The sequence below is a fragment of the Cyanistes caeruleus genome, chromosome 2 (assembly GCF_971803275.1).
Source record: "Cyanistes caeruleus chromosome 2, bCyaCae1.hap1.1, whole genome shotgun sequence".
Lineage (NCBI taxonomy): Eukaryota > Metazoa > Chordata > Aves > Passeriformes > Paridae > Cyanistes > Cyanistes caeruleus.
The window spans coordinates 66,573,049-66,596,759 of NC_141702.1; the positions used below are offsets into that span (position 1 = coordinate 66,573,049).

Below are 23,711 nucleotides of genomic sequence, written 5' to 3' on the forward strand. Positions count from 1 at the left end.
CCAGACTGTAGGATATGTTCTGTTGATAGGCAGAAATATTCCTCTTTTATTTGTGTAAGATGCCTATGTAACCTAATTAGGAAGTGCTTTGGCAATGGTGAAGCAGTGTGAGCACACAGGAACGCAAAAAGCCCTTCTTCACTGTACACAGATACAAGGAAATGAGTAAATAAAATACAGACTCCCAGAGTGGAAAGGATTATAAGCTGGCAAGTGATAGAGTTCTTACTGTTAGGTTGATATCCCTAATTGATATAAACATGAAGCCCTGTGCAATCTGTGGTACTTAAAAGATACGCATCTAAATAATATTTAAATAGATTCTTCATTTTTAAGACCCACTGGAGTGTAATTGTATTCAACTTAATTAAATGAACTGAAACCCCTTGATAACTGTGCTTTACTGTTCCTAAATAAAACACTCTCCAAAGAGACTTGAGGAAGCTTAGTTAAGGCGATAAAAAACCTGAGCCCAGCACTGTGAAGTTTTGCATGAGCAGTGTTATATTTGGTTCACTGTAGCTACCTACAGTGGTTGAGACTGTGCTAACAGTGCCATACCTCTGTTAAGAGTCAAAAGCTGAGGCTTCACTGAACTGCTTCAGGGCAGAGTCAGCCTTTCTGGTTTCAGATTTGTTTGAATGTGGGGTGTCTATTCAAGCTAGTTTATTAATGCTGTCTCTCTGTGCGAGCGCAGAGCACGTGGTGAGGCAGGAGTGAGGGTTTGCAGGGATAGCACAGACAGGCGGGATGGGCGGTGTTGGTGAAGGGGAGCCTGGGCACAGCTTGCTTACGGGAGCTACAGGAAACCATTTCTTCTGCTGCTAAGATTACAGGGGGAAACATGGATTGCTCCATGCTCAATTACAGTTGTTTCCTTTCCTGGTAAAAGCCGTCCTGTCAGGAAGCAGTAGGAGTGAAGGCGAGGTTAGTCCCTGCTTATGTGGAAGTATTGGGTGTATCCTCTAGGCTGTGAGCTGCTGAATTTCTAGCAGGAAAAAACCAAAAAATTATCAGAGTTTGAGAAAGCAGTTTAAACATCAGCATTCTGGCTTTCCACAGCTGGCAGCTGGGCTGCTCTCTGCAGTTGGAACAGTAAATCAAGGGCTGCGTCTCTGGGGCAGGTAGTGCCCTGTGCTTCTGGGAATCTCTACCAGGACTGCTGATTTTCATACTTACTCCCCAAAAAGAGGAATGATCCTGTCATGCCCTGGGGTGTGCAGAGCAGTGTTTTTTCACTCTTCATAAAAACAGTTTGAAGCGAAGGCAGATATTAGAGATTTCCTTTGCCCTTTCTGAAATCTTAACCTGGATAGTAGGAGAGCATCTTCCTCTTGGAAGTTAGCATCCAAAATGGCACAAGTGGGAGTAAGTAATTGTGCTTGCTGTCACACCCAGCCTCCTAAGAGCAGCATTTCTAAATGCTGGGATGCTCACAGCCAGGCTGGGTGATGCAAGGTGCAGTGCTGCCTCATAGCTCTTGCTGTGTAAGTAGGTAAGCAGATGAGGTAATAGGCTCATCCAGCCATGAGAAACAGAGAGCAACTGCATCCCTGCTGGGTTTTACCAGTGCTTCAGAGTGGGAGAGGACTGTGCTCTCTCCTCTACCCTTCAGTAGTTGTAGCTGGGGGGAAGGTCCCATGCAGGATTTAGCTGCTGGGGTGGTAAGAAATGAGGGAAGGCATGGAGTGTTCTCCTTTACTGGTGCATCCCAAAGCCAGTACTGCTGGGTTTCAGTGGGCTGGGGGAAACTGCTGTCCATAGGGACCTGCCCAGGATCCTGGGCCTGGCTCTCAAAGCAGCAGGGAGCGTGCACTGAAGAGCCAAGGGGGAGGAGCAGGGGGATCAGAGAAACAAGGATGAGAAAGTTTTTTGAGTGAACTTTCCTTTTTCTGGACAAAATATGTCCTCCTGCCACGCTGTCTGGGGGAAAAGCGTAGCACAGTTCAATTCAAAAGTAGTCATTCTCTCCTGCCTTGACACTTGGAAAAGTAGTTTTGTTAGTAAAACTAGCACATAACCATTACCAAAGTTTGCTTTCTCTGAGCAACTTTAACACCTTGGGGAAATACTGTAAACAAGACTTGCTGAGCTTACACACTTGTCCTGAGATACTGTTGACTACTCAGTTTGTTTTGCCTTTAAATATCCAGATATTTTTTTCTTTACCTGTTTTCTCTTTATATTTTTTCAGTCACCTCTTTTAATGATTACTCACACATCAGTTGTGTAGTCCCATAGATCACAGAGGATTTGGTTTTGTCATACTGTGCTACTACTAAATATAAGGAAAAGAGCTTTAATGAGACCTCCTTCACTATTGCAGCAGATATGGCTAACTCCCTGAAATATTTATTTCATCATCTACTTGAGATGTTTGCCTTTTGCATATCTATTTCATTAGACCTTAACTTATCTCAGACATGAAGCCACCCCCGTAATATATGCTAAGTTTCCCAAATCTGAAACAAGAAATTCACCTCCATCTCCTTAATGGTGCTTTTATCAGATATATGTACATTTCTTAACCCTTGCCATTCTTTTGTTTAGAATTGGTTTCTGTTCCAAGTCTCAGGCTAGAACCCACTGCAGCTGGTGCGTGTGAAGTGACAAATTTTCACTCAGTCTAAAAAAAAATTCTCAGCAGAGTGTGCAAAAGGAGGAGACAGTGAGAGCAGGGGAGACAGAACTAATGAGAGGGTGTCAGGTGAAGCTATTACATGGCTTATGGAGTTTACTTGCTCTGCTTTACAAGCTGGCAGTGGCAACTTGTAGCCGACTGCTGACCGGTCTGGTGGATGGTGGTGACCTTTCAGGTATCAGAGCAGACAAGGGTTTTGAACACCTGAGGGAGAGGAGGATAGAAGATAATATACTGTTATTAGGGAAGCTGGACATTAAGAGTGCTTTGAACTAACTTTTAAGAATAAAGTTTGCATATATTCTTGCCTGTCAAGACCAGGTTCTACTTGTGATAAATACCAACTTTTTAAGTATGTTGGAATGTATGTTTGCATAGATGCAACTTTTTTGTCAGCATGCATATATTTTTATTTTTTCCACAGAGGACTTCCTTGGCTGCAAGCCACAGAGAGGGATCCCAGTAGTGTGCTTTTAAACTTATTTTTCTTTACAGAGGGAAAAATAGAAATCACATTCAGAATGTTTTTTCCACAGATGCTTTGTTATACCTTCTTGACAAAGACTTTGGGGCTTTACAGTAAAAAGATGGGGGGAAAAGGCTCTGGTGCTACTGGTGAAGGAAGCACTTTATTTGCAGAATTTTGAAAAAAAGTAAGAGGGTTTTTTGATGTAAAGATAGGACAAAGTCATATATATATATATATATATATATATATATATATATATATATATGTTTGTGTGTGTATATATAATATATGAAAAAACCTGTATAACTCTGTGGTTTAATTTTAATTTTTTGGGTCTAGAGTGACCGTGCTCTGAGCCCAGTGGGTTGTATCAATTATTTCAGATTGCAAAATCTTTGATATCAAAGTATACCATTGTGCTTTCTGCTTATTGTACAGAATCTATAACCATGCTGCAGAGAGCTTGACACAATAGTATCACATCTATTTTTGTAACTCTGTCTGTAAAGCCACATAGTTTAATGACTCAACGCTCAGATGCCATAAAAATTAATGGAAAGTCTATTGAATCCGTCTGGTCTGTATGTTCTTTTTGTTCTCACAGTGTCTGGCTATAGAGAGGTCAAGGGAACCATGACAACTTTTCAGCATCCTCAAAAATAGCTGTTCTCAATATAAAAATGTCATGACTTGTACACTGAGTATTTTATGCTTTCTTCTGAATATCAAGGCAAGCGCTGGCTGCCTGGCCTTGCACTTCTGTCTCATTCACATTTGTGACCCTGCTGACTGTCAAGACAGGCTTTGAACCTGTCATTGCATAGATAGTGGAATTGTTAACTCTGGTGAATGGAAGATTGTCCTTGCTGAGCCCTAGGAATATTTCTCTAGCAGCTTGTTGGGTTCATTTTTAATGCAAGCATTTTGAAGCTGTGCCAGAAAGCAAACATCAGCCCTATTGCTAGCAGAAATACAGTGGTAGAAAGAGACGGGTAAGAGGGTCAGAAATGTGTAACAGATAGAATTATAATGGGGCTCTGCAGGTTTTCCTACAGATGCCTGTCCTCACTGTGTATTACAGTTGTAAACTGAGATGCAAGCTCTATCCAGAGAGGTGGATGCAGATTTAACTCCTCTGTTTGGAAAAGGTTTGGATCTGATTTCAGTCTGCCTCCTTAGAAAGAACTTAGAAGGAACCTGGAATATCTCAGATTAATCAGCTGTAGCCTGAATTCAGGTATTAGTATATTTTGGAATGCAGGGAGTTCTGCCATGAGTCCAAGGTTGCTCAGGGAAAGATGCAAAGTTTCCCAAGCTTTTACAAGCTTTTATGATTAGTAAAAGTATCTAAAAATCAATAGCATCTTAGTCAAAATTGTGCCATGAAAATCTGATCATTCCTTGCTTTCTGGCTTAACTAGTTCTGCTTAACTTTAAACATCTTGTAGGATGTGTGCAATGTAGATGAAGTCCTGTCAAAAACAGGGTGTTTATTAGGCACAAGTATGTTTTCCTACAGTAGATGTTCCCATTTCACTGCTTTTTTGTCCCTCCTCCCCTCTTACCCATCTCCCTTCCCCAAACAAGCCTGTTTACTCTGGCCCACATTCTGGCTTTCATTTATGTACTTCTTAGAGCTATCCAAACCAAAGGTATTATTGAAATGCAAGGTCATGTTCCACAAATTTTTAGTAGGCGTCTCTGTTAAAATCTAACTGCCAGAAATAAGCTGCTAATGTTTAAAGTGGCTCTCCACACAGTAGTCCTGTGTTTTACGCATGAAAATGGATTTTTCTCATTTTAGCCTGTAAAGGTCAAAAAACGTGCCATTGACAGGGCATGATTGCTGTGTGTTGTGGAAGAACACCTTCCCTTCGCTGGTGCCAGTTCCACATTCATTTATACTTTAATAGGAAAAAAAGTCAGATTGTCTTACCCCCAGTTTCTGACCTCTTCCTAAGATTCCAGATTACGCATGTGCTGTGGCCATAGCTGCAGTGGCTTGTAAGTTTTGAACTCCTCTAGTTGCACTGTGTGCTGTAACCTGCGTTGCCATGTGCGGGCAGACAGTCCCATCTGTCTCGCTGAACAAACAGGATTGTAACATCCACATCTTTTTACATTTCTGAGATTCGTGCAGTTACGAGAATTTCACCCTGGGGCTGGGAGAGTGAGACATATATCCGGTAATCAAGACCTCTTTCCTGACATTCCTAATATCTGCCAGAATAGGAGGAGGATATGCTGAGATATGCAGCTTTGTAACACATTTTTCAGATTCTGAGACAGAAAAGTACAGAGTAAAGTAGTTGTGTATTTGGAAGATTTTTCTAAAAATCTTATTCTGCATAGAAATTTATGCAGAAGGTATGCATGCTCTGCTAGTGCTTAATATTTAGGTTCATCATGTATTTGTTCATGCAGGTTCATCAAATGTATCTGTTACTTAGCAAAGTCTGTTATTCCTCCTTAGCTATTAGTGTTTTTATTTTATTATACTATTAAAATATGAAGGTGTTTTTACTTAATTTTACAGCCAGCAGAGCTCTCTAGCAAAACATTTTTCCCTTTTACACTTTCAGATGTCAAATAGAAAGGATTCTGCCAAGGCATTAAACTAACTGATGTGCAGTGACCGATAAATTCTAACTTTATAATAAGTGCCAAATCGTTCCAACTTTTCTTTGTAGTCACTCCATTAACAGGAATCCCAGTGGATTCCTTTGGTATTCACATGCATATCAGAACTAATTCTCTGGGAATTTCAGGGCAATTCATCATTTTGCTCTGTTTTATGATGCCAAAAAATGTTGCATGCATACATTATAAAATGGAAATTTAGGAACACACGTCACAACTAGAAAATAGAAATCTGAGATAACTTCTGTTTTCATTAGACTATTAAATCTTCATTTTACATTTAACCCTTTATAAATAATGGGTTGTATACTTTCCTGCCTGTCAAATTATTTTATGGAAGGGTCTGTGCAGTAGTGAAGTCTTAGGGGAAATACATTGTAACTTTTTACCAATAAAGTGTTTGGGGAATGGTTTTCCTGCTTGATATTTGTATTGCTCACAAATTTTTTTCCACCAGAAGATCTGCAAGATTATATCATTGGGAACATTGAGGTTTGGATGGTAATAAGCACAATTGCTGTAAACCACTCCTCATATTAGTGCTTTTTTTAACTGTTTAATTTGTAACAAAATGAGAGAGAGTTTATTATGAGGTTTTGTTTTTTAAAATATTAATAGCAGTTCAGAGCATTTCAGAGGCTTCTGAATTACAGATATATCAGTAAGAACAAATTTGAAAGCAATATATTTTTTCATTGCTTACATAAGCGCTCTCAAATATGCAACCCATCTATATCAAAATGGGACCTAGTGGTACATGATTGAGGACTTATTATAAATTACATTGGCTTATCATATTTTTTGTATCAAGTAACTTTATGCTTTTTTCTACCTTTGAAACTAAAATGGCACACTACATTTGTCTAAACTTTTGAAAATTAACACTGGGTCTTACTCTTTGTGCATCAGAGTGAAATATTTTTAAAATATTGTTAGTTATGCTTTTAGTGTTCTATTTTATTAATAATTCTAGAGGTTTTTAAAAACTTCTCAGACTGTTCCTTTGACTCTGTTTGTAAGGGAATGCATGACTTACCAAGCTGGAGCTAATGTTTTGCATATGAATATTTTTTAAATACATAAAACCAAAATAGAATTGCAAAGGACACTGCTGGTGATTTTGTGTGCGACAGTTTAGAATTATTTGAAGACATTGGGAGGGTCAATTTAAAGAACAGACAAAATGTCATGGTTCTTCACATGAGTTATACTTGTGGTTTGATATCTGAAGTAGGTCTTGGCCATTATTTGTGCAGTAGAAAAATGAAGCATCTTCTCTTTTCTAAGTTTTGCCATGTTTTTAGTAGTGCTTGAAGAATAAAGGAGGATGATGGAGATAACTCTATGTAGGGATCAAATTTGAGGTCATATAAATCAAATACACAATCCTTTGTTAAGCTGTGAAATTCACTTACATGAAGTGTGAGTAGATGCTGTGGGTTGTGAGATGCTTGCTGTCTTTGGCTTGGGTTGATTTATGTATCTGTATTTCTTTTGACAAAACCAATGCTCTCTGCATTGCCTGAATGCATAAACTCAAAAACAACTCTTGGCCACAGACACAAATCCTTCAGTTGGCAGTTTCCACTGCACCTTTCTGGCAAGTTGAGGTGCAAATGCAAATGTTTGTGGTTTTGTTCTAATTTTGAAGCTATGGGGCTTCAAACTTCCCAAAGCTTTCCACATCTAGTGAGGAGGGTGCACGTGGCCTTTGTGGAATGGCACCTGCATAAAGCTGTAGCTGCTCTCGGTCTGGTAACCCAGCAAAAGCACGTGGCAGGGCTGTAACAAGTATGTGTGTCAGCTGTCTATTCTCGTCTCTAAGATCTTGTGGGATTTTCTTCTGTTCCTTCATCTTTTTCTGGGCATTAAGCTTCTTTTCATTTGCAGCACGTCCCCCTCATGCAAGCACCGAGCAGTGCCAGCAATCTCTGCTGTCAGTCAGGCAGGCTGATGCCTGCAGCTCTGCTCCTCTGGACAGGGCGACACAGGCGGACTGGGTCACTTGTGAATAGGCCTTTCTTTGCAGCCACGTGCTCCCTGACAGTGGGGCCACCCACGTTCTGCAGCCTTTAATTGGGGTGCTGCAATCGAGCTAATTTTGTTCTCAGGACAGTCAGAAGCCTTCAGCCTTGTGGAGGCTACCTTTAAAAATAGCACAGTGAACTGCACGCCAGCACAAGTGAAAAATGAGCGCTTGTTCAGCTGTGTTTGATCCACTGGCAGTGCCATTGCTAGCCTGCAAATGGTCTGGGACCACGTGTCTGAGGAGGTTTGGGGAGGAGCACTGGAGCGTGCTGAGATCCTCAGCTCTGTTGGCTCCCAGCTAAGCTGAAGTTCGTGTGATATGTTTGGGTTTGGAGTATTTCAAAGTCATTTCTAATTCATTCAAATGAATTTCACATTAATTCATTTGAATTACCTCTGAAAATGATATTTTTCCATATTTTGGACCAGGTTAACTTTATAGAATGTATGGTTTCCAGAATTGTGAGAGGAGATGGACTGATAGGCAGTTTTCATATTGTTCTACTAAAATTATGCTTCTCTATGTTGCTCTTCTATCATGACCGTTTCCACCTTCAATATTCTTTACTGGCAAAGCTTATCAAGGAATAAACACTCTCTGGCTGGGGAAGGTACTCCAAAGTGGGAATTTCTGATAACCCTTAGAGAGGGATGTTTGTTATGATTGAGTGGCTGGGATTCAGATGCCATGTCGTCTCTTTGGAAGTCATACAGGTTCTCTTACTGCCCACAAAAGTGAGCAAATGAAGGTTCAGTTTTGGGGTTGCTTTGTCTGTTTGGTGTTCATTCTTTTCCGCAGCAGTGCAGCACTGGTTATTCGTACTGAGTGTTTAAACACCAAAAGCAGCACATAGTGCATGTGGGACCAGAAAGCACAGCCTCAGCCACCGGAGGAGTGTCCAGTGGCACAGGGAAGTTTGTACAAAGTTTGCAAAGACTCCAGGTTTCTTCCCCAGCTTTTTGGGAAGTGATGGATGCCAAGGAGGTGAGCGGGTTGGAAGAAGACATAGGCTTCCCCTTTGAGCAGGTAGCACTGTCACTCCTGTAGAAAGGCAGGGGGTAGTATTGTTGTGTTCTCAAAGGCTGGCTTTTTCCCCATGTAAACTATACATTTTCTTAGCAGCGCAGGAAATTGTTTGTCCAAAGCTCTGGAAAGTCTGAATATACCAGAAGTGTATTTGTATAAGTACCCCAATCTTTTAATGCTTGAAACATTTCTTGTATGAGATCTTTGGCAGGTTGAGAGATAGAAACTACAGTAAAAAAAAAAAACATAAGCATGGGGGTAGGGGAGAAAGTGTAGGCATATATTAGTGTAGTTATTTTGCTTCTGCTACTCCAACAAGTGACATGCAAATTGTTTTCCACCTCTGTTGAACACAGTAGTGTTGAGAAAACGCAAGTTGTTCTAAATTTTGGAAATGTGAGCTCTGCAAAAGTTTCTGGGGAATCTGCAAAAGTTTCACGAGATAACTGTTCTGCCTGTGGAATTACACTTTAAAATAGTAGAAGGTAGCTTTTGATAGGCTTTCTCTTTGATTTAAACTGGAATGTTTTTTCCAATTCTCTGGAAGTGATACTTCATTAGAGCAAACCTACCTCTTCAGCACAGTCCAGATCCCTGAGAGTGGGACCATGTGCTTATTTCCAAGTAGCAACAGCTTCAGTAAGGTGTGGTTTCTAATTAAGAGTTCCTCCTAGCTCATATGCTATAACTCAACATTGCAATTTATGTATATTATTAGCATAATTATTTTTACATTACTTCTCTATTGCTTAGCTTTTTCTTAATAATCAAGACATAATTTCACGTTTATATGTGTGCATCTATTAACAGCAGCAATGAAGTAATAGTCTGCAATGTATTCTTGTTCTACTCTCAGGATAGGCACAGAGAGCAGATTGTTACCTTCTAAAGAATGCACACAGTAACATAGATGCTCTTTCATAAATTTGACAAATAGGGACACAAGATTACTCCACCCCATCTTTTGGCCCTATCTTCAGGTGTGTGCCTATTGTACCTGCTCACCCCCTCACTTCACAGATGCAGCACACGTATCTGATGTTTAGGAAGGTTTCTCATGACACTTAAAATTTGGCCTTTTTATTGTTTTGGTTTTATTTTCTTCATTCATTATTTTTAAAGTATGAATTTGGACTGTAATTAACAGACTATTCTAATTAGATTTCTGGGCTATAGACATTTTATTAGCAATGTAGCAATCCTGCCCTGCAAAGCAGACATTTGGGACTCAGCAAACTGTGTTGCTACCTCCAGTACATCTTACAAGACCAACAGGCAATGTGTCTTTGTGTCTGGCTGATTTGGTGTATTGGGAAGAAATACACTTTAGTCATTTATCATTAATCGTTTGTCATTAATGACAGTCATTGTTACAAAGCAGGGCTACTCTTGGTAGGGTCAGTGAAATGTGAGCAAACGTTGCTCTCGGAAGAGTGAGCTGCTGCTGCATGGGAGAACCAGGTGCAATAGGAGTATATGCTGATGGGAGGGAATTGAAGCAGATAGTGCCTGAGGATGTGTTGTTCCACTGGTGTGCATTGTTGTCCCTGCCTTCTTTCTGTCTGTAGGAATTAACAAAGTCCCATCTGATTGTGAGGAGCTGTTCTTGCACTGCAGTTCCCAGCTGTTCTTGCTGTTAGTGTGCTCTTGGGTAGAAATGGAGAGGATGACCTGAGCAGGGTGTGCTGCAGGGAGGGGGTTTCCTTCATAGTTGTGGTGCAACCTTTAAATTAGAATTTTAAAATTGATTAACCCGTTTTCTTTGTCTTCCCTGTAGGATGGGTCACTGGGAAATATTGATGATCTGGCACAGCAGTATGCAGACTACTATAACACCTGCTTCACAGATGTGTGTGAGAGGATGGAAGAGCTGCGCAAGCGGAGGGTTTCCCAAGACCTTGATTTGGTATGTAGAAACGTTACGACTTTATTAACAAATAATTGCCATTCATGCTCCAGATGAAGAATCAATATTATAGCTTGAAGAATTAACCAGGGAAATAACAGTATGTGGTTGTGTTCACACACACAAACGTTTCAGCCAACTCAATTAAACACATGGAATTATCTGGATTAGGTTTTTTCTAGGTATTTTTTACGATTAATTAAGCCTTGGATTAATGAATAAGTATTTCTTATTTCTTCTTTAATTAGAGTACTTCATGCTTGCATACATTTAGTTGCAATCCTCAGCTCTCAGAGGCAAGATACTGTCTGAAGAAAGCATTGTTTCCTTGCTCCAAGAGGAGCAGGTACTCCCAGTGTGAGCACAATGAAATTGTGAAGGTTTTCAGTTGCACTGTACAAACTGTAAAGAGGTGCTTCTCAAAAGTCCAGGGTGCAAATACTGGTTCCAGACTCCCAAATGTAAGCAGTTCTGCAAACCCCTTTCCATTATTTTGTGTGTTATAGAAAGTGTAGCAGGTGATACAGGGTCACAGGGCTTTTCAGGATGGAAGGGACCTCAGGAGGCCCCTAATCCAGCATTCAGTTCAAAGCAGTTTCAACAATGAATTCAAACCAGGTTGCTCAGGGCTTTGTCTGACTGAGTTTGGAGATCTCCAGGGATGCAGGTGTTGCACCATCTCTGAGAAACCTGTTAATACTGCTTTGCTATGTTCATAGCAAATTTCTGTTTTTAAATAATATTCTCTGAGATCCTCCCCATGGCAATTTATACCTGTTGTCCATTGTTCTCATGCCACACACCTTTTTGATAACCTCCCCACGGATACCAGTACATAATCTTGCAACATTCTTTACTGACAGATGAATCTCCCAACTCTTCTTGCTGGGCACAGGCACAAGTCCTTGAGAGCGCCTTGGTAACAGCTGCAACTGATGATGTGGATTATTTAAGGCTACTTTCTTTCTTTTTGGGATTCCAGGATAGCAACTGAGAGGCTTCCAGAGTTTGTAGAGACCACAGACTTCAGTTACACAATTAATGGCTGCAGAATCAAGGCAGGGAGTGATCTTCTGCTCCACTGAAGTTTGTTAGTACCTTCTTTATTTTTAAATAGAAAAAAAGCAAATGTTTTTGCAGATCTGTTGCTGCCAAGAAGTTCCAAGGGTTAAACAAAAGGCTATTGCAGGAAATTCTTTTGTAGACAGACCCTTGAGGCTTCTGTGCAGAGAAGCTGATGGCACAGAACTGTGGTTCTCATGAAAACACCCACGCCTGGCAGGCCTGGTGTTCTCGGTAGCTGTTGGCAGCAATGAAACCCCCTTTCCTGGCGCTCTTGGAAGGCAGCTCCTGTGCTGGGTAATGGAGTGTGCCTTATGGCGTGAGAGGACCCCTTCCATTTAGACAGATGGGCCTAATTTGGCTCCCTTCGCTTCCGAAACTGCAGAAGCCAGGCTGGAGAAAGCCATGTGAGCTTAATTAACTCACATCAAAGGTGCGGATCTTCACGCTGGTTTAAATAGATGTGAGCTAACCAAAGACAGACCATCAAGTGATTCATTCTACTCCAGAGAAGCTATAGCTGTTTGAAAAACAGCCTGGAGATTCCTCTTCAGTGTCTCTGATACTGAGTTTGCTTACTCTAGTGGTCCAGGGATGACTTCTTGAACTGTCAGGTCAGAGAGAAGACAGTGCAATTGAAAATTAAATTAGTGCTCCATTTTTGCTACATCTGTCACTCCTATAATACAGTTTCTAGACATAAGATAGCCATTCTGCTGATAACATATGAGACTATAGATATTAGCTCACTTGTCCAACAACTGCATCCAAACAATGCTGACTGCAGCTGAAACTTGCTTCCATCAATAAACAGGCAGGCTTGACTTAGTAACACAGGGAGAGGGAAATGGCTGTGTAGACCAGAATGTGATTTTAGTGTGATGAATAGAAGAGTGAGTCACTTGTGGTGTTTTTTCCTCTCTATACACCTTGAGGAAAGGTTGTGTATTGGCAGACGTTTGGGGATAGTGAATGGGAAATGATGCTGGGGGAAAATGCCCAATGCACATCCCAGATGTGTATGATAACAAAAAAAAAATAAAAAAAGTACCAGATAGCAAATATATGTAGCTCCAGATTTATTCTGCACCAGTATTGTTGGTCTGTTAGTCTAGCCTGACCTTGCTCTGCCATGCGTTGCTCTTCTAGCAGGGATGAAGAGGGCAGTGCTGTCTCTACACCCTCTCTTCACAACAGTGGGGTTGTGCCAGAGCTGGAGGTGGGCAGTGTATCAGTTCTTCCTCCCCTCCCCAGCGGTCTTCTCCCTCTCTTTAGTAAAGTGAACAGAGCAGAGCTGACATACATTGAGTGTTAGTGCACATTTTCAGGGGTTTGCTGGGGTGACAGTTACTGAATCCATAGGAAAATGCAGTATTGAGTGCATAGTAATACTTAACAGAAACACAAAAGGCCAAGGTTAGGTTGCTGCTTTTACTGAACAAAGTGAAAGAGCAGGTCACCCCAGGAGTCAAAGCGTCCTCTAAACCCTGCACAGAGAGGCCCTGTCAGGAGGAGCAGTGCAATAACAAAGACATGCCTGAGCTGGCAGAGCTTTGGCAGGAACATGTATTTAGCACTGGCTCGCCCAGATTGCCCTTTGTAGCACGTCCACTGGAAGGACAGAAATATGAACTGTTTATTGCTGCTTCTGTACCCTTTGAAATAATATTAAGCTGTTTGGGTGCAAGTGTTGATATCTTGATTGTATACTGTGCTTTCTAATCAGCTCTCCAGCCTTTCCTATCAGACCATGGCCATTTCAGTCTGGATATCCTGCTCTGAAGTTGAATTTTTAAAAAAATCACTTGGTAAAATTGTTTGGGAAAGCAGCATATCTCGTAACAAAACAGTGGGTGCAGATGGAGCTGAACATAGAGTATTTTTCCAAATGGTAATGCTGTCAAGGATTGTTAGTTGTCCCTAAACACGATAAGTACTTTCTGTGTTTGGAATTTTGCCTATGTTTTTGTAATGGAGAATGTGCTTGGGTTTGGACACTAATGGTTGTGAACAGCATGGGAGTTGCCCACATTTCCTAGCATTTGGCCTATTCCTGTACACCATGTGGGCTTTTGGCTGATAAAAAACTGCAGGTGGAGTAGACTGAGTGGATTTTCAGGCCCATAATGAATGTATCACTGGTAATATTGAGGTGGACATCTGCTACAATACAGTTATGGCCAGAGAAATGACTCTGTGAGGATGGTATTCTCTAACTGTTCATATGACATCCTTGTCTTTAAATTGGAGAGACGTGAATTAGACGGATGAACCACTCGGATGTATAAGGAATTGGGTGGATGGCCACACTCCAGTGACTCAATATCCAAATGGAGATCAGTGACAAGTGGTGTTCCTTAGGGATCAGTATTTGGATTGGTGCTGTTTAACATCTTTGCTGGTAACAGGGAGAGTGGGATCAAGTGCACCAAGTTTGCTGATGCTTCCAAGCTGAGTGGAGCAGTCAACACACTGGAGGGAAGGGATGCCGTCCAGAGGCACCTGGAAAGGCTTGAGAGATGCACCTGTGAATCCTCATGAAATTCAAAAAGGCCAAGTACAAGGCCCAGCACTTGGGCTGGGGCAATCCTGAGCACAGGTACAGGCTGGGAGGAGAATGAATGAAGAGCAGCCCTGGGGATAAGGTCTTAGGGGTGTTGGTGGATGAAGAACTTGACATGACTTGCGGTGTGTGCTCACAGCCCAGAAAGCCAACCAGATCCTGCATCAAAAGGAGTGTGGCCAGCAGGTCAGGGGAGGTGATTCTTCCCCTCTACTCTGCTCTGCATGGAGTTCTGTGATCCCCAGCACAGGAAAGATTTGAGAGGACTGGTCATTCAGCCCGGAGAAGAAAAGGTTCCAGGGGGACCTCACTGCAGCCTTCCAGTAGGAAGGGGGGCTGCAAGAGAGTTGGAGAGGCACTTTTTACAAGGGCATGTAGTGATAGGGATGAGACACTGGAAGTTGGGGGTACCCCATCCCTGGAAGCGTTCAAGGCCGGGTCAGATGGAGCTTTGAGCAGCCCCATTGGAGTGAGTTTGGAACTAGATGATCTTCAAATGCATTTCAACGCCAACTCGTCTATGACCTGCTTCCTTTGCTTTCCTTTCCTATGTCCCTGGGGTCATATCTGCCTGGCTCACTGACAAAAGCAGCTTTGCCTTGCCTGTCAGCAGGGCAGGACAACATTGACTTAGTTGTGCAAGAGCAAACTGCATTCTGTTGTCTCATCTATCACTGACAGTGGCCAGCTAACTGCTGGTGCCGAGGTCTGTATTGTAGGTGATGTAGGAGTCAAAGAATGGCTTGAGGTTCTCTGATGGACTCTGACAGCTGCATTTGGGGCATTGAGAAGTTGCATCCATCTTTTGTCTTGCAAATTCTAGAAAATTAATGCCACTGAAAAGCTAAATGGCATAGTAGTATACTTTTTTTCCCACATTCATGCAATTAATTTCATTGTGTAGAAGGGGAAGCGTTCAGAATCTCTCTCTGTACACTGTGGTTAAGTACAATGCATGTATGTGGAAAAACTAACTTGTAAATCCTGTGTTTGTACGTGTTTTTGCACGTGTACACAGGCAAAGCTGAAAAATAGAAATGAACATAAAACCATCATAAGTTTCTTATCCTACTTCCAACATCCATGTAGTCTTCCTAAGTCTTGTCTGTGCATGGTTTTAAAAGGTGCTCGACAACCAGTTGTTTGATTAGAGATGGAGTTGACTATCTAGGTAATGCCATCATGTATAAATGGTATGTCCAGCAAGAAAAAGGTGAGGAAAAGCAGCAAAAGTAGAGGAAGTTTGAGTGATAGAGTAATAATGATTTTTCCTCTTTAGAGGTGCACTTATCTGGTATGGTACTGCTGGTTGGCAATATCAGCAGGCTGTTTGAGAAACTAGCCAGCCTTTGCTGGAGCACACTGAACACCCAGAACAGTTACAGTCAGTGATTTATGTATATTTAAAAAGTCTTCAAGGGAGTTAGCCACCAAGGGAGTTAGCTCCACCAAAGCTGGAGCTGGGATGCTGAAAGTGTTTGTGGAGTGTGCCTGTGCCCACTCTGCAGCTGACACTAGTCATGTCCACCATTCTTCACATCTTACATTAATATTTCAGGATCCTAGAATAAACTGAATAAACTGCTTATTCCTGCTGTGAAATGATCATCTCTGCTGTGAAAATTCAGTGCTGGCTGCTGTTGCTATTTGTCCTGAGAGGACACCTCTGCATCTCACTGGAATAGGATCCCACTGTTTTGTTTTGTCTTGCTGGCTGCAAGAGGCCCTCCAAAGTATAAACAACATCTGAGTTTAATTAAAATGGTATCTACAGCACCCAACCTTAAAAAAAAAAAAAAAAAAAAGGGAGCTGGAGAACACAGAGATAAGATTTCCTAATTTTTTGAAAGTATCCAGACTTTATGGGGCAGACAGACACGCAGAAGAAAAAGTAGCTGTAGAAGGGGCGGACTTTCATTTTGGGGTTTTTTCCTCAGTACAGATTGAAGTAGGGGGGATTTAGCCTGAGTATGAGGTACATAAAGTAGATTCACATAGAAAATATTTAATGGAGATTTACTGTGTGTGCAGTCTCAGTCTCTCAGTATTTCAGTTATCTTCATAAGTTAAATTCATAGTGACATTTTTATCATTAATTGAGCTTTTTGAAGGTAGACACAATAGAAATTCTGGAACAGACAGTCTATTTTTAGTGTCTGATATCACAGACCAAGGCAGCAAAGGCATTTAAATATAGAGCTAGCATTAAACATGAAAACAAAGCAAGGCTTGTTCTGTATGCAGCAAAGCGAATACCATTCTTAAACAGTTCTTAGTTCACTTAATACTAGCAGGGTAAGTAAAAGTCTCTCCACTTTCTGCAAGCTAATGATCTCCTGCAGTCTCACCACTGTTTTTGTTGGAAGGCCATTTATGAATAATCCCTTAAGCAAAATCTATTCAGTTATAGACTGGAGACTCAGTGGACTTTGCAGCTGTGGTGGTTTGGGTAACCTTATCTTCCTTTCATACTTTTGGAAAATCCTTGTTTTTTGGAGTAGGATTTTCTGTTTAACACTCCTGGTCTTCTGAAGTATTTTTGATAATGTCAGTGTTACAGGAATAGTAGGTTATCAAAGGTAATTGTTTTTTGTTTGTTTTTTTCTGAACTGGTAATACTGTTATAAACAAAATAATATTTATGTTATAAATAGAAAAGATAACATCTGTCAGACTTCTGTCAGTCTGACTGATAATTGTGGAGGGGAGAAATTCTCTTTAGCTTTATAAGTGTTTTTCTAGGTATTCTTAATCTTCTAACATCATTTGTAATAGTTTTCTTGCGCCTTTACATACAGCAGGAATTTTACTTTGAACCTTAGATCAGTTGAATATATTCTTACTGTGCTCTTCTTTTATCCTAGAAACAGCACAGATCTGGTGGAACTGACAGACTAGATTTGTGTTAACTCTGTGATTTAATCTCATTGCAGCCTGAGGACTAGACGGAAGGGGTAATTGATTGACTAACTTTAGCTCCCTTTGTGTATTTTTTTTTTTTCCTTTCTTCCCTTAGAATTTAAAAGTGACAGCAAAACTGGAAATGTACAGCATCATGCTGGTAAGTGTCATTCCAGTGGGTACATTGGAATGAAACAAATCATTCAAATTGTTTAAAAAGAGAGAGTAGGTTAAATTGTCATTTAAGAAGGTGCATCTCTGAGGGGGAAAAAAAACCCCAAAACAACCAAAAAAACAAAACTAACAAACAAAATCAACTCAAACCCACCCAAACTCTGTGGTGAGCAGTTTCTGTGATGTGCAGCCCAACTTGCCATTCACATATTACTAGATTTCCAAGATACCCAGCTGAAGTGGCATTACTCTGGGAAGGACAGCAATGTGTATTGGCTGTGTTAGAAAAGTGTCAGACTTCAGTAATGTGATAGCAGCTAAACCAACAGAGGAATGAACCTAAAAGATGTCATGTCTTCTATTAAGATTACTCCTCTTTGTCTTTGCATAGAGTCAGCTTGACTCCCCAGGCAGCCTCTCTGTGTTCTCATTCTGTGGTGCCACAGCCACTCTCGCCAGTCCATCTGTGTGTGTTGAGGACAGCTGGCAGCAACTTCAAGTGCCAACTAATTGTAGCCCTTGCTTGTGCTACTTCTAAGTCCCCAAGTAGGGAAACACTACCGTGTGCCCTCAAGGAACAGTAAGGATATTGCTCAAGATAGATGTCGTGAGGTTAGTTGAAAAATCTCTCTTTTAAGAACCGTAACAGCCTTGCCGGTCATTAGGGAAAATAAACAGGTCCTAATCAATAATAAATCAAGAGCATGTTGTGAGGAGAGTGAGAAACACATTGTGATTATTGGTGCACATCTGGATGTGCTTTGGAATGTCTGTTTCTCCACAGCAGAAGGACACTCATTCAATGAAGATGCCTAGAGGAAGGCAGGCCTCCCATCTGTGAATTCAAAAGGACTGATTACTTTTTTTTCTCTTCTGCTGGCCTGGCCTCTGCTCTTCATGATGTAGGTTCTGATGCTCCACAGCTACTCTCCTTTGATCTTTCCATGCTTTATCTTTTCTCAGTGTTGTGTAGGTTTCCTGTTTCAGCAGTGCTGCCTGAAGCGCACAGAGAAATGCTCCATTTCAAACAAGATGCTCTGTGAATTTTGTTTTTGAAGAACTCAAACAGTTTGAAGAGATGTGATTTCTTTGGTGAATGATCAATCTTTTTCTACAAAATAATGAAAAGGAATGGCTATCAGCTGGAAATCCCTCTTCCTGACTCCCATATGTCATATCCCTCTTGATTTATACTTTTAGGTTTTCCCCAATGGTTTAGATTGCAGATTTATTTTACGTAAGGGAACAAAGTAATCTAGGATTACAACATCCAGATTTTCCCTGATTCTAAGGCTTTTTTGGTTGTTCAAGCAAATAGAATTGGGAAAGGCAATAATCCTGTAAAAACATATGTATGAAAATGAACGGGTAATATGTTCAAAAGGATTCCATTTCAGTTCCTTATCAGAGGGATTAATTTCTTGCAATGCTTGTGGGCATGATGAATAAAATCAGTCATGGATTAGAAACTAATTAAAGAAGAAAGACTTGAAATGATTAGCAAAATTTGGAATTCATAAGATCACTATGAAACACATACTGGTAATTTTTTTGTTTATGTCAGTGTCTTTTGCCTGTTGCTGTTGAAGTTCATGATAAGTCCACACTTACAATTGTTTGGTTTACAATTCATGTGAAACCAGTGGCAGTAGAATTGGGTACCCGGGTGCACTTAAGGCTGTAAAGAAGGTAGAAATAGCATCATAATGAATCAGTGGTTATAGATGTGGAAAAATAGACAAGCTTTTCATCACATAAGGCTTTATTCACAAGACATCCAGATAAATTAGAAGATCTAAAAGGTAGCAAATGAAAAACCAGAATTTGTGAGCTTTCTTTAAGACAAAATAGGCTGATAAATGGTATTTGAAAGAAGTCCATCTCCCCTTCCCAGGGGCACACAGTTCAGGCTTCTGACAGCTTTCTGTCTTGGTGTGTCTACAGATCACAGAATGAGAGTCTTCTGAGTTGGAAGAGATCCACAAGGATCATCAAGCCCAACTCTGAAGTGAACGGCCCATACAGGGATTGATCCCACAGCCGTGGCAGATTTAATTTTTTTTGGCACCAGGCTTCAACCATCTGAGCTGATCTCAGGGTCATGGTAGTCCAGGAAAGATTAAGCTGGAGTTGAAGTCCATTTTGACAAAAGAGATTGTAAAGTTTTGAAGCATGTGCCAAGTGCTGAAAGTCACACAAATGAGAAATAAAAAGGAAGTCAGTCATCAGAGTAGCTTTGTTTTGTTCATGTGGTTAACTGTTGAAAGCTACATAATTGCAGCCTTCAGTTGCTAGCCTACACAGAAGCTCACCAAATAGTTTTATTTCTCCTTTGTGTAGCACTTTCCACCCTCAAAACCCTTTAAAAACGTTAATTAGCCTTTGTTGCATCCTTTGAAGCTGGTAATTTTAGAATCTTATCCCTATTTCGGCCTCGCCTTCCTGAGATTCAGCTGCTGATGAAGATTTACCTATGTAATTCCTAATTCTCTGTAGCTAAATTCGCAACAGAGTAACCTGAAATTTATAGTAAATTCAGAACAACTTAAAAATACGCAGTGGTGTACCCCAGTGTAGCTGTAAACAAATCCTGTCTGGTGAAGCAGTGCACGGTCAGTGGGTGACAGACACCGTGGGTGACCTGCAGCTCAAGCCTCAAATCCAGTCCATTAGACCACACTTCAAAAACACAAAATTCAGATGTACTTCAAAATTGTGCCAGATTCTCACAGTATTCCTTGTCTAGCAACTTCCCTTTGTGGCTGGAATGTGGAGGTCTGATGAAGAGTCTAGCTCTCTTGGTCAGTAGCTGGCTGCCAGCCATCTCTCCTTCCTACCATCCAGCCTCTACTTAAAATAATTGTGTGGCATATGGCAGAGATAATAGAAATACAGAGGTGCTGTGGAAGAGACTCTTCAACGTGTTAATTTCACTGGCATAATGTCAATTGGTGATGACTGAAAAAAAATGCTGTTGTTAAACCCCAAATGAGATATTTCATCTTGAACACCTGTGGGAAAGCATGAGAAATGAAGGGCATGGTGTGCAAAGCAGTAGGAGGTGGTGGTTTGATCCACTGCTGTAGAAAACCAAAGTTTGGTTTTTCCCTCTGCCTGAGGAAACTTGAACTCTTATCTCTTATCTTGAAGCACAGTGCTCTGCAATTTAATATTCTGTCTTAATCTTATCTGTTGATCAGCCCTGTTCACATATGTAAACAGTTCCTGGTGAGGCAATGGGAATAGCAATGTCTCATCTTCCAGGTAGGCATATTCACAAAGTTAGTGATTCTTTTCTTTTTCACTTGCTAAAAAAAGGTTAAAAAATTCAAATATTTTAAATATGGTTAGGCAGAAATGGAGTAGGAACGTGACTCTAAAAGTTTTTTAATTTTAATATTATACATTTATATATAAAATAAATAATAATATAATTATATGTTTTTAATTATGTTGGTTACTTCACATCAGAATTATACTCTAAAAAGGAACTAAAAAGCTGCTGACCCTCTAGCAAAATTCAAATTTATTTTTCTTGATTGCTGTTTTTTACTCCATAATTAGTTTGGATAATGTTTTGTTTGTAGGCTAGACAGCAGCAGAGAAATTGTCTCCCTTGATCTCTTTTTCTTTGAGTAGCCTCTCAAGTTAACAGTCAGACTAACGTAATGCTAGGCTGGATGAGCATTTTGAAGGACTTGGTAATTTCTTTTGGTTTTCCTCCTTCGAACTGAGCTCTGTTTAGCCTTAGTGGATTAGTTTTTTTGCAGCTATTGAATTGCAGGTGGTACCTGTAAACCCACACCTTTGCTCTTTAAATACATACAGATGTTTTGTAGCAGTCGTCTTAATTTGCTAAGAAATGTTAATGTTCTTCAAATTTTCTTTAAAGAGTGGGAATGGAATAACACCAAGAATTGCATCAGCTCTTGTATTTGGTAACAAGGAAATATGAAGTATCTCATAAAGCTTTCCATGACTGAATGACAGGGCGTATTTAGACATGGAACACATGTTGTTAAAAACATGTAGATAAACAAATTAAATACATTCTTTTCAGTGTTATACATTTTGGCTAAGGTAAACACTTTCTACAGAAGCTAAGTAGGCATGAAATTTTTTTTTCAGTTGAAATTTTGGTCTGAACATAGAAAAGGACATTAGGAGGAAAGAAAGGTGAATGTAAATTGCCAGTTGGACTTGCTTCTTTCAGAGGTTCCTGCTAAGTTTTTCTGCTCTTGTAAGTTTTGTTTGGATTTTGGGTTTTTTGAGACACAGGAGGTAATATGTGCTTAAGAAAGAAGCCTCAACTTCGGGACAAAAAGTGTGGGGTAGAATCTGAGAGCATCAGGAGGAGGTGCCCCAGGAGCCTGGGACCTCTTACTGCATTTGTCAGGTGGAAGAAGAGGAAAGGAGCAGGTTAGGTCATTGCTTGCTTACAAGGGTAAGGAGTGAAATGTTAGAAGTTGGGTGAGTAGGTCACTAGAAAGCTAAGCTGGAGTAAGGAAAAACAGGTGATGCACTCCTGTGGCTGCAAAAGGTGAAAAGTGCTGCAATTTGTGATTATGTGAGCCCTGAACTGTCTGCGTGCACCAGAATATTGCAATGGTACAACATAGTTTATGATAAGTAATAATGAAAGGAACCACGGTAACATAGCACAACTGGTCATTTTAAGGCACAAAAACTAGTTAGAGCTAGAATGGTTGCCACTCCTTGCCATAAATGTCTTCACTCACTAGTGCACTCTTTTTCTGTGAGTCTGTCGTGGTCACTGGCCATAATGGAGGCTTGATTTGGTGAGGCACAAGGTCAAAGGAGGAGATTTTGAATAGCAGTTTTGACCTTCTCACTATATGTACTGCAGGTGAAGCGGTGAGCCACAGTCAAGGTTCTGACTGCCACTACAATAGGTTGTTCTAGAACTTTGCAAGCTCCAAGATGAAACTAATGAGAAAAGAGAAATGAAAGAATTGAAAAAGAAGGTCATGGAAAGGTTGAACAGTTTTTTATTTTCTGAACAGTCTTTTCTTAGAGTGTTTTATGCACCTGGAAACTCCTAGGAGCAAAAGAATAAAATTAAAGTTAGCCCTGTCTTAGTCCAGCTTCACAAAATGACAGAAGGAATTAAAACCATTAATGTTCACAAATAAACTGCAGAAGTTCAGTGGAAAACTTAAGAATACAGAAGGTATCTGCTGTATTACAGCTTCATTTGGAGCAGTGGAAGGGCATGAGTATCCCTAGGGTTTGCATCCTAAATGCATTTCTTCTGCTTTTTAAAATCACAAAAATAGAAATACCGTCCTGACCATAGTTCGGTCAGCAAATGGAGAAAGCAGGAAGATGTTTTATCTGAGTGAGTGATATGGAACATCTGAGGTCTGCTATGAAGTTGAAGGAGATGGGCATTTTGCCAAAAGCCACTTTCAGGGGAAGCATAGCAAAGTATGGTGGGAAACAATCTGCATTTTCCTCTATATCCATGCTAGATGCAACAGGAAATATTATTGTTTTCCCTAAATAGTGCAAACACAATTGATTTTCTCTTCTTAGTGATCCATTGAGATTCTTCTGATTGAAACTACTTAGATTCTAAAACAAGCATTATTCTATAGTGGCCTTTGTTGACACTAAAAGGGATATAGCTAGGGCAAGACACCACCATTGGGTTTCTAGCAGATTACCTGTTGTTTCCTTTCAGCCTTTCACACAAAGGGCTTTTTTAATTCTTCTCTGCTGAATTTTGAGGTCCTCCTAGCACTAAAGAATGTTTTATAATTCATTATTATTGACATACTGTGAGATGATTCCTTTGAAAATATATTTCTGGTTTCACAGTTGCAGATCTTCAAGTATGAAAGCTTTCTTTAGAGATTATCACAGCACTTTTCAAATCTCTACCTATATGCTTAGGGACTGTCTTAAAAAGCTAGTGTTACTGCATCTTTTTCATGGTCTTTGGGACACGGTTTTCTGTATTTTTTGTTACTCCTATTTCCCCTTATCATTTTATGACCACAGTCCTTTTCACCCTCTATTAGTCTTGAAAACAGGAATATTTTCTGTATGAGATCACAAGTTTGCCATAAGCTGAGGCCTAACAATTTCCTTCTTAAAAAAAGAAAAATCTTAATTTAACCTTATATATTAGACAGTGCCATTCTAGTTCCTACTGCTGATGCAATTCCTTGTAATTGATCTCTTACCTCAGGAACATCTTGAAAGTTAACCACTTCCTTTATTTGCAGGGAGAGATATTTTGTCAATGAGTAAATCCTAAAAATTTGGTGGCAGTGT

At 40.3% G+C, this 23,711-nt stretch overlaps 1 protein-coding gene across 15 annotated transcripts in view; it reads left to right on the forward strand.

The window, feature by feature from the left end:
- SASH1 (SAM and SH3 domain containing 1) overlaps nucleotides 1-23,711 on the forward strand; it is a 533,280-nt gene that overhangs the window by 424,359 nt on the left and 85,210 nt on the right. For all 15 annotated transcript variants that reach the window (XM_086877615.1, XM_086877612.1, XM_086877616.1 and 12 more), the window contains one exon: nucleotides 10,583-10,711. In XM_086877615.1, the coding sequence (XP_086733741.1) occupies nucleotides 10,583-10,711 (129 nt within the window). The remainder of the gene's footprint in view (nucleotides 1-10,582; nucleotides 10,712-23,711) is intronic.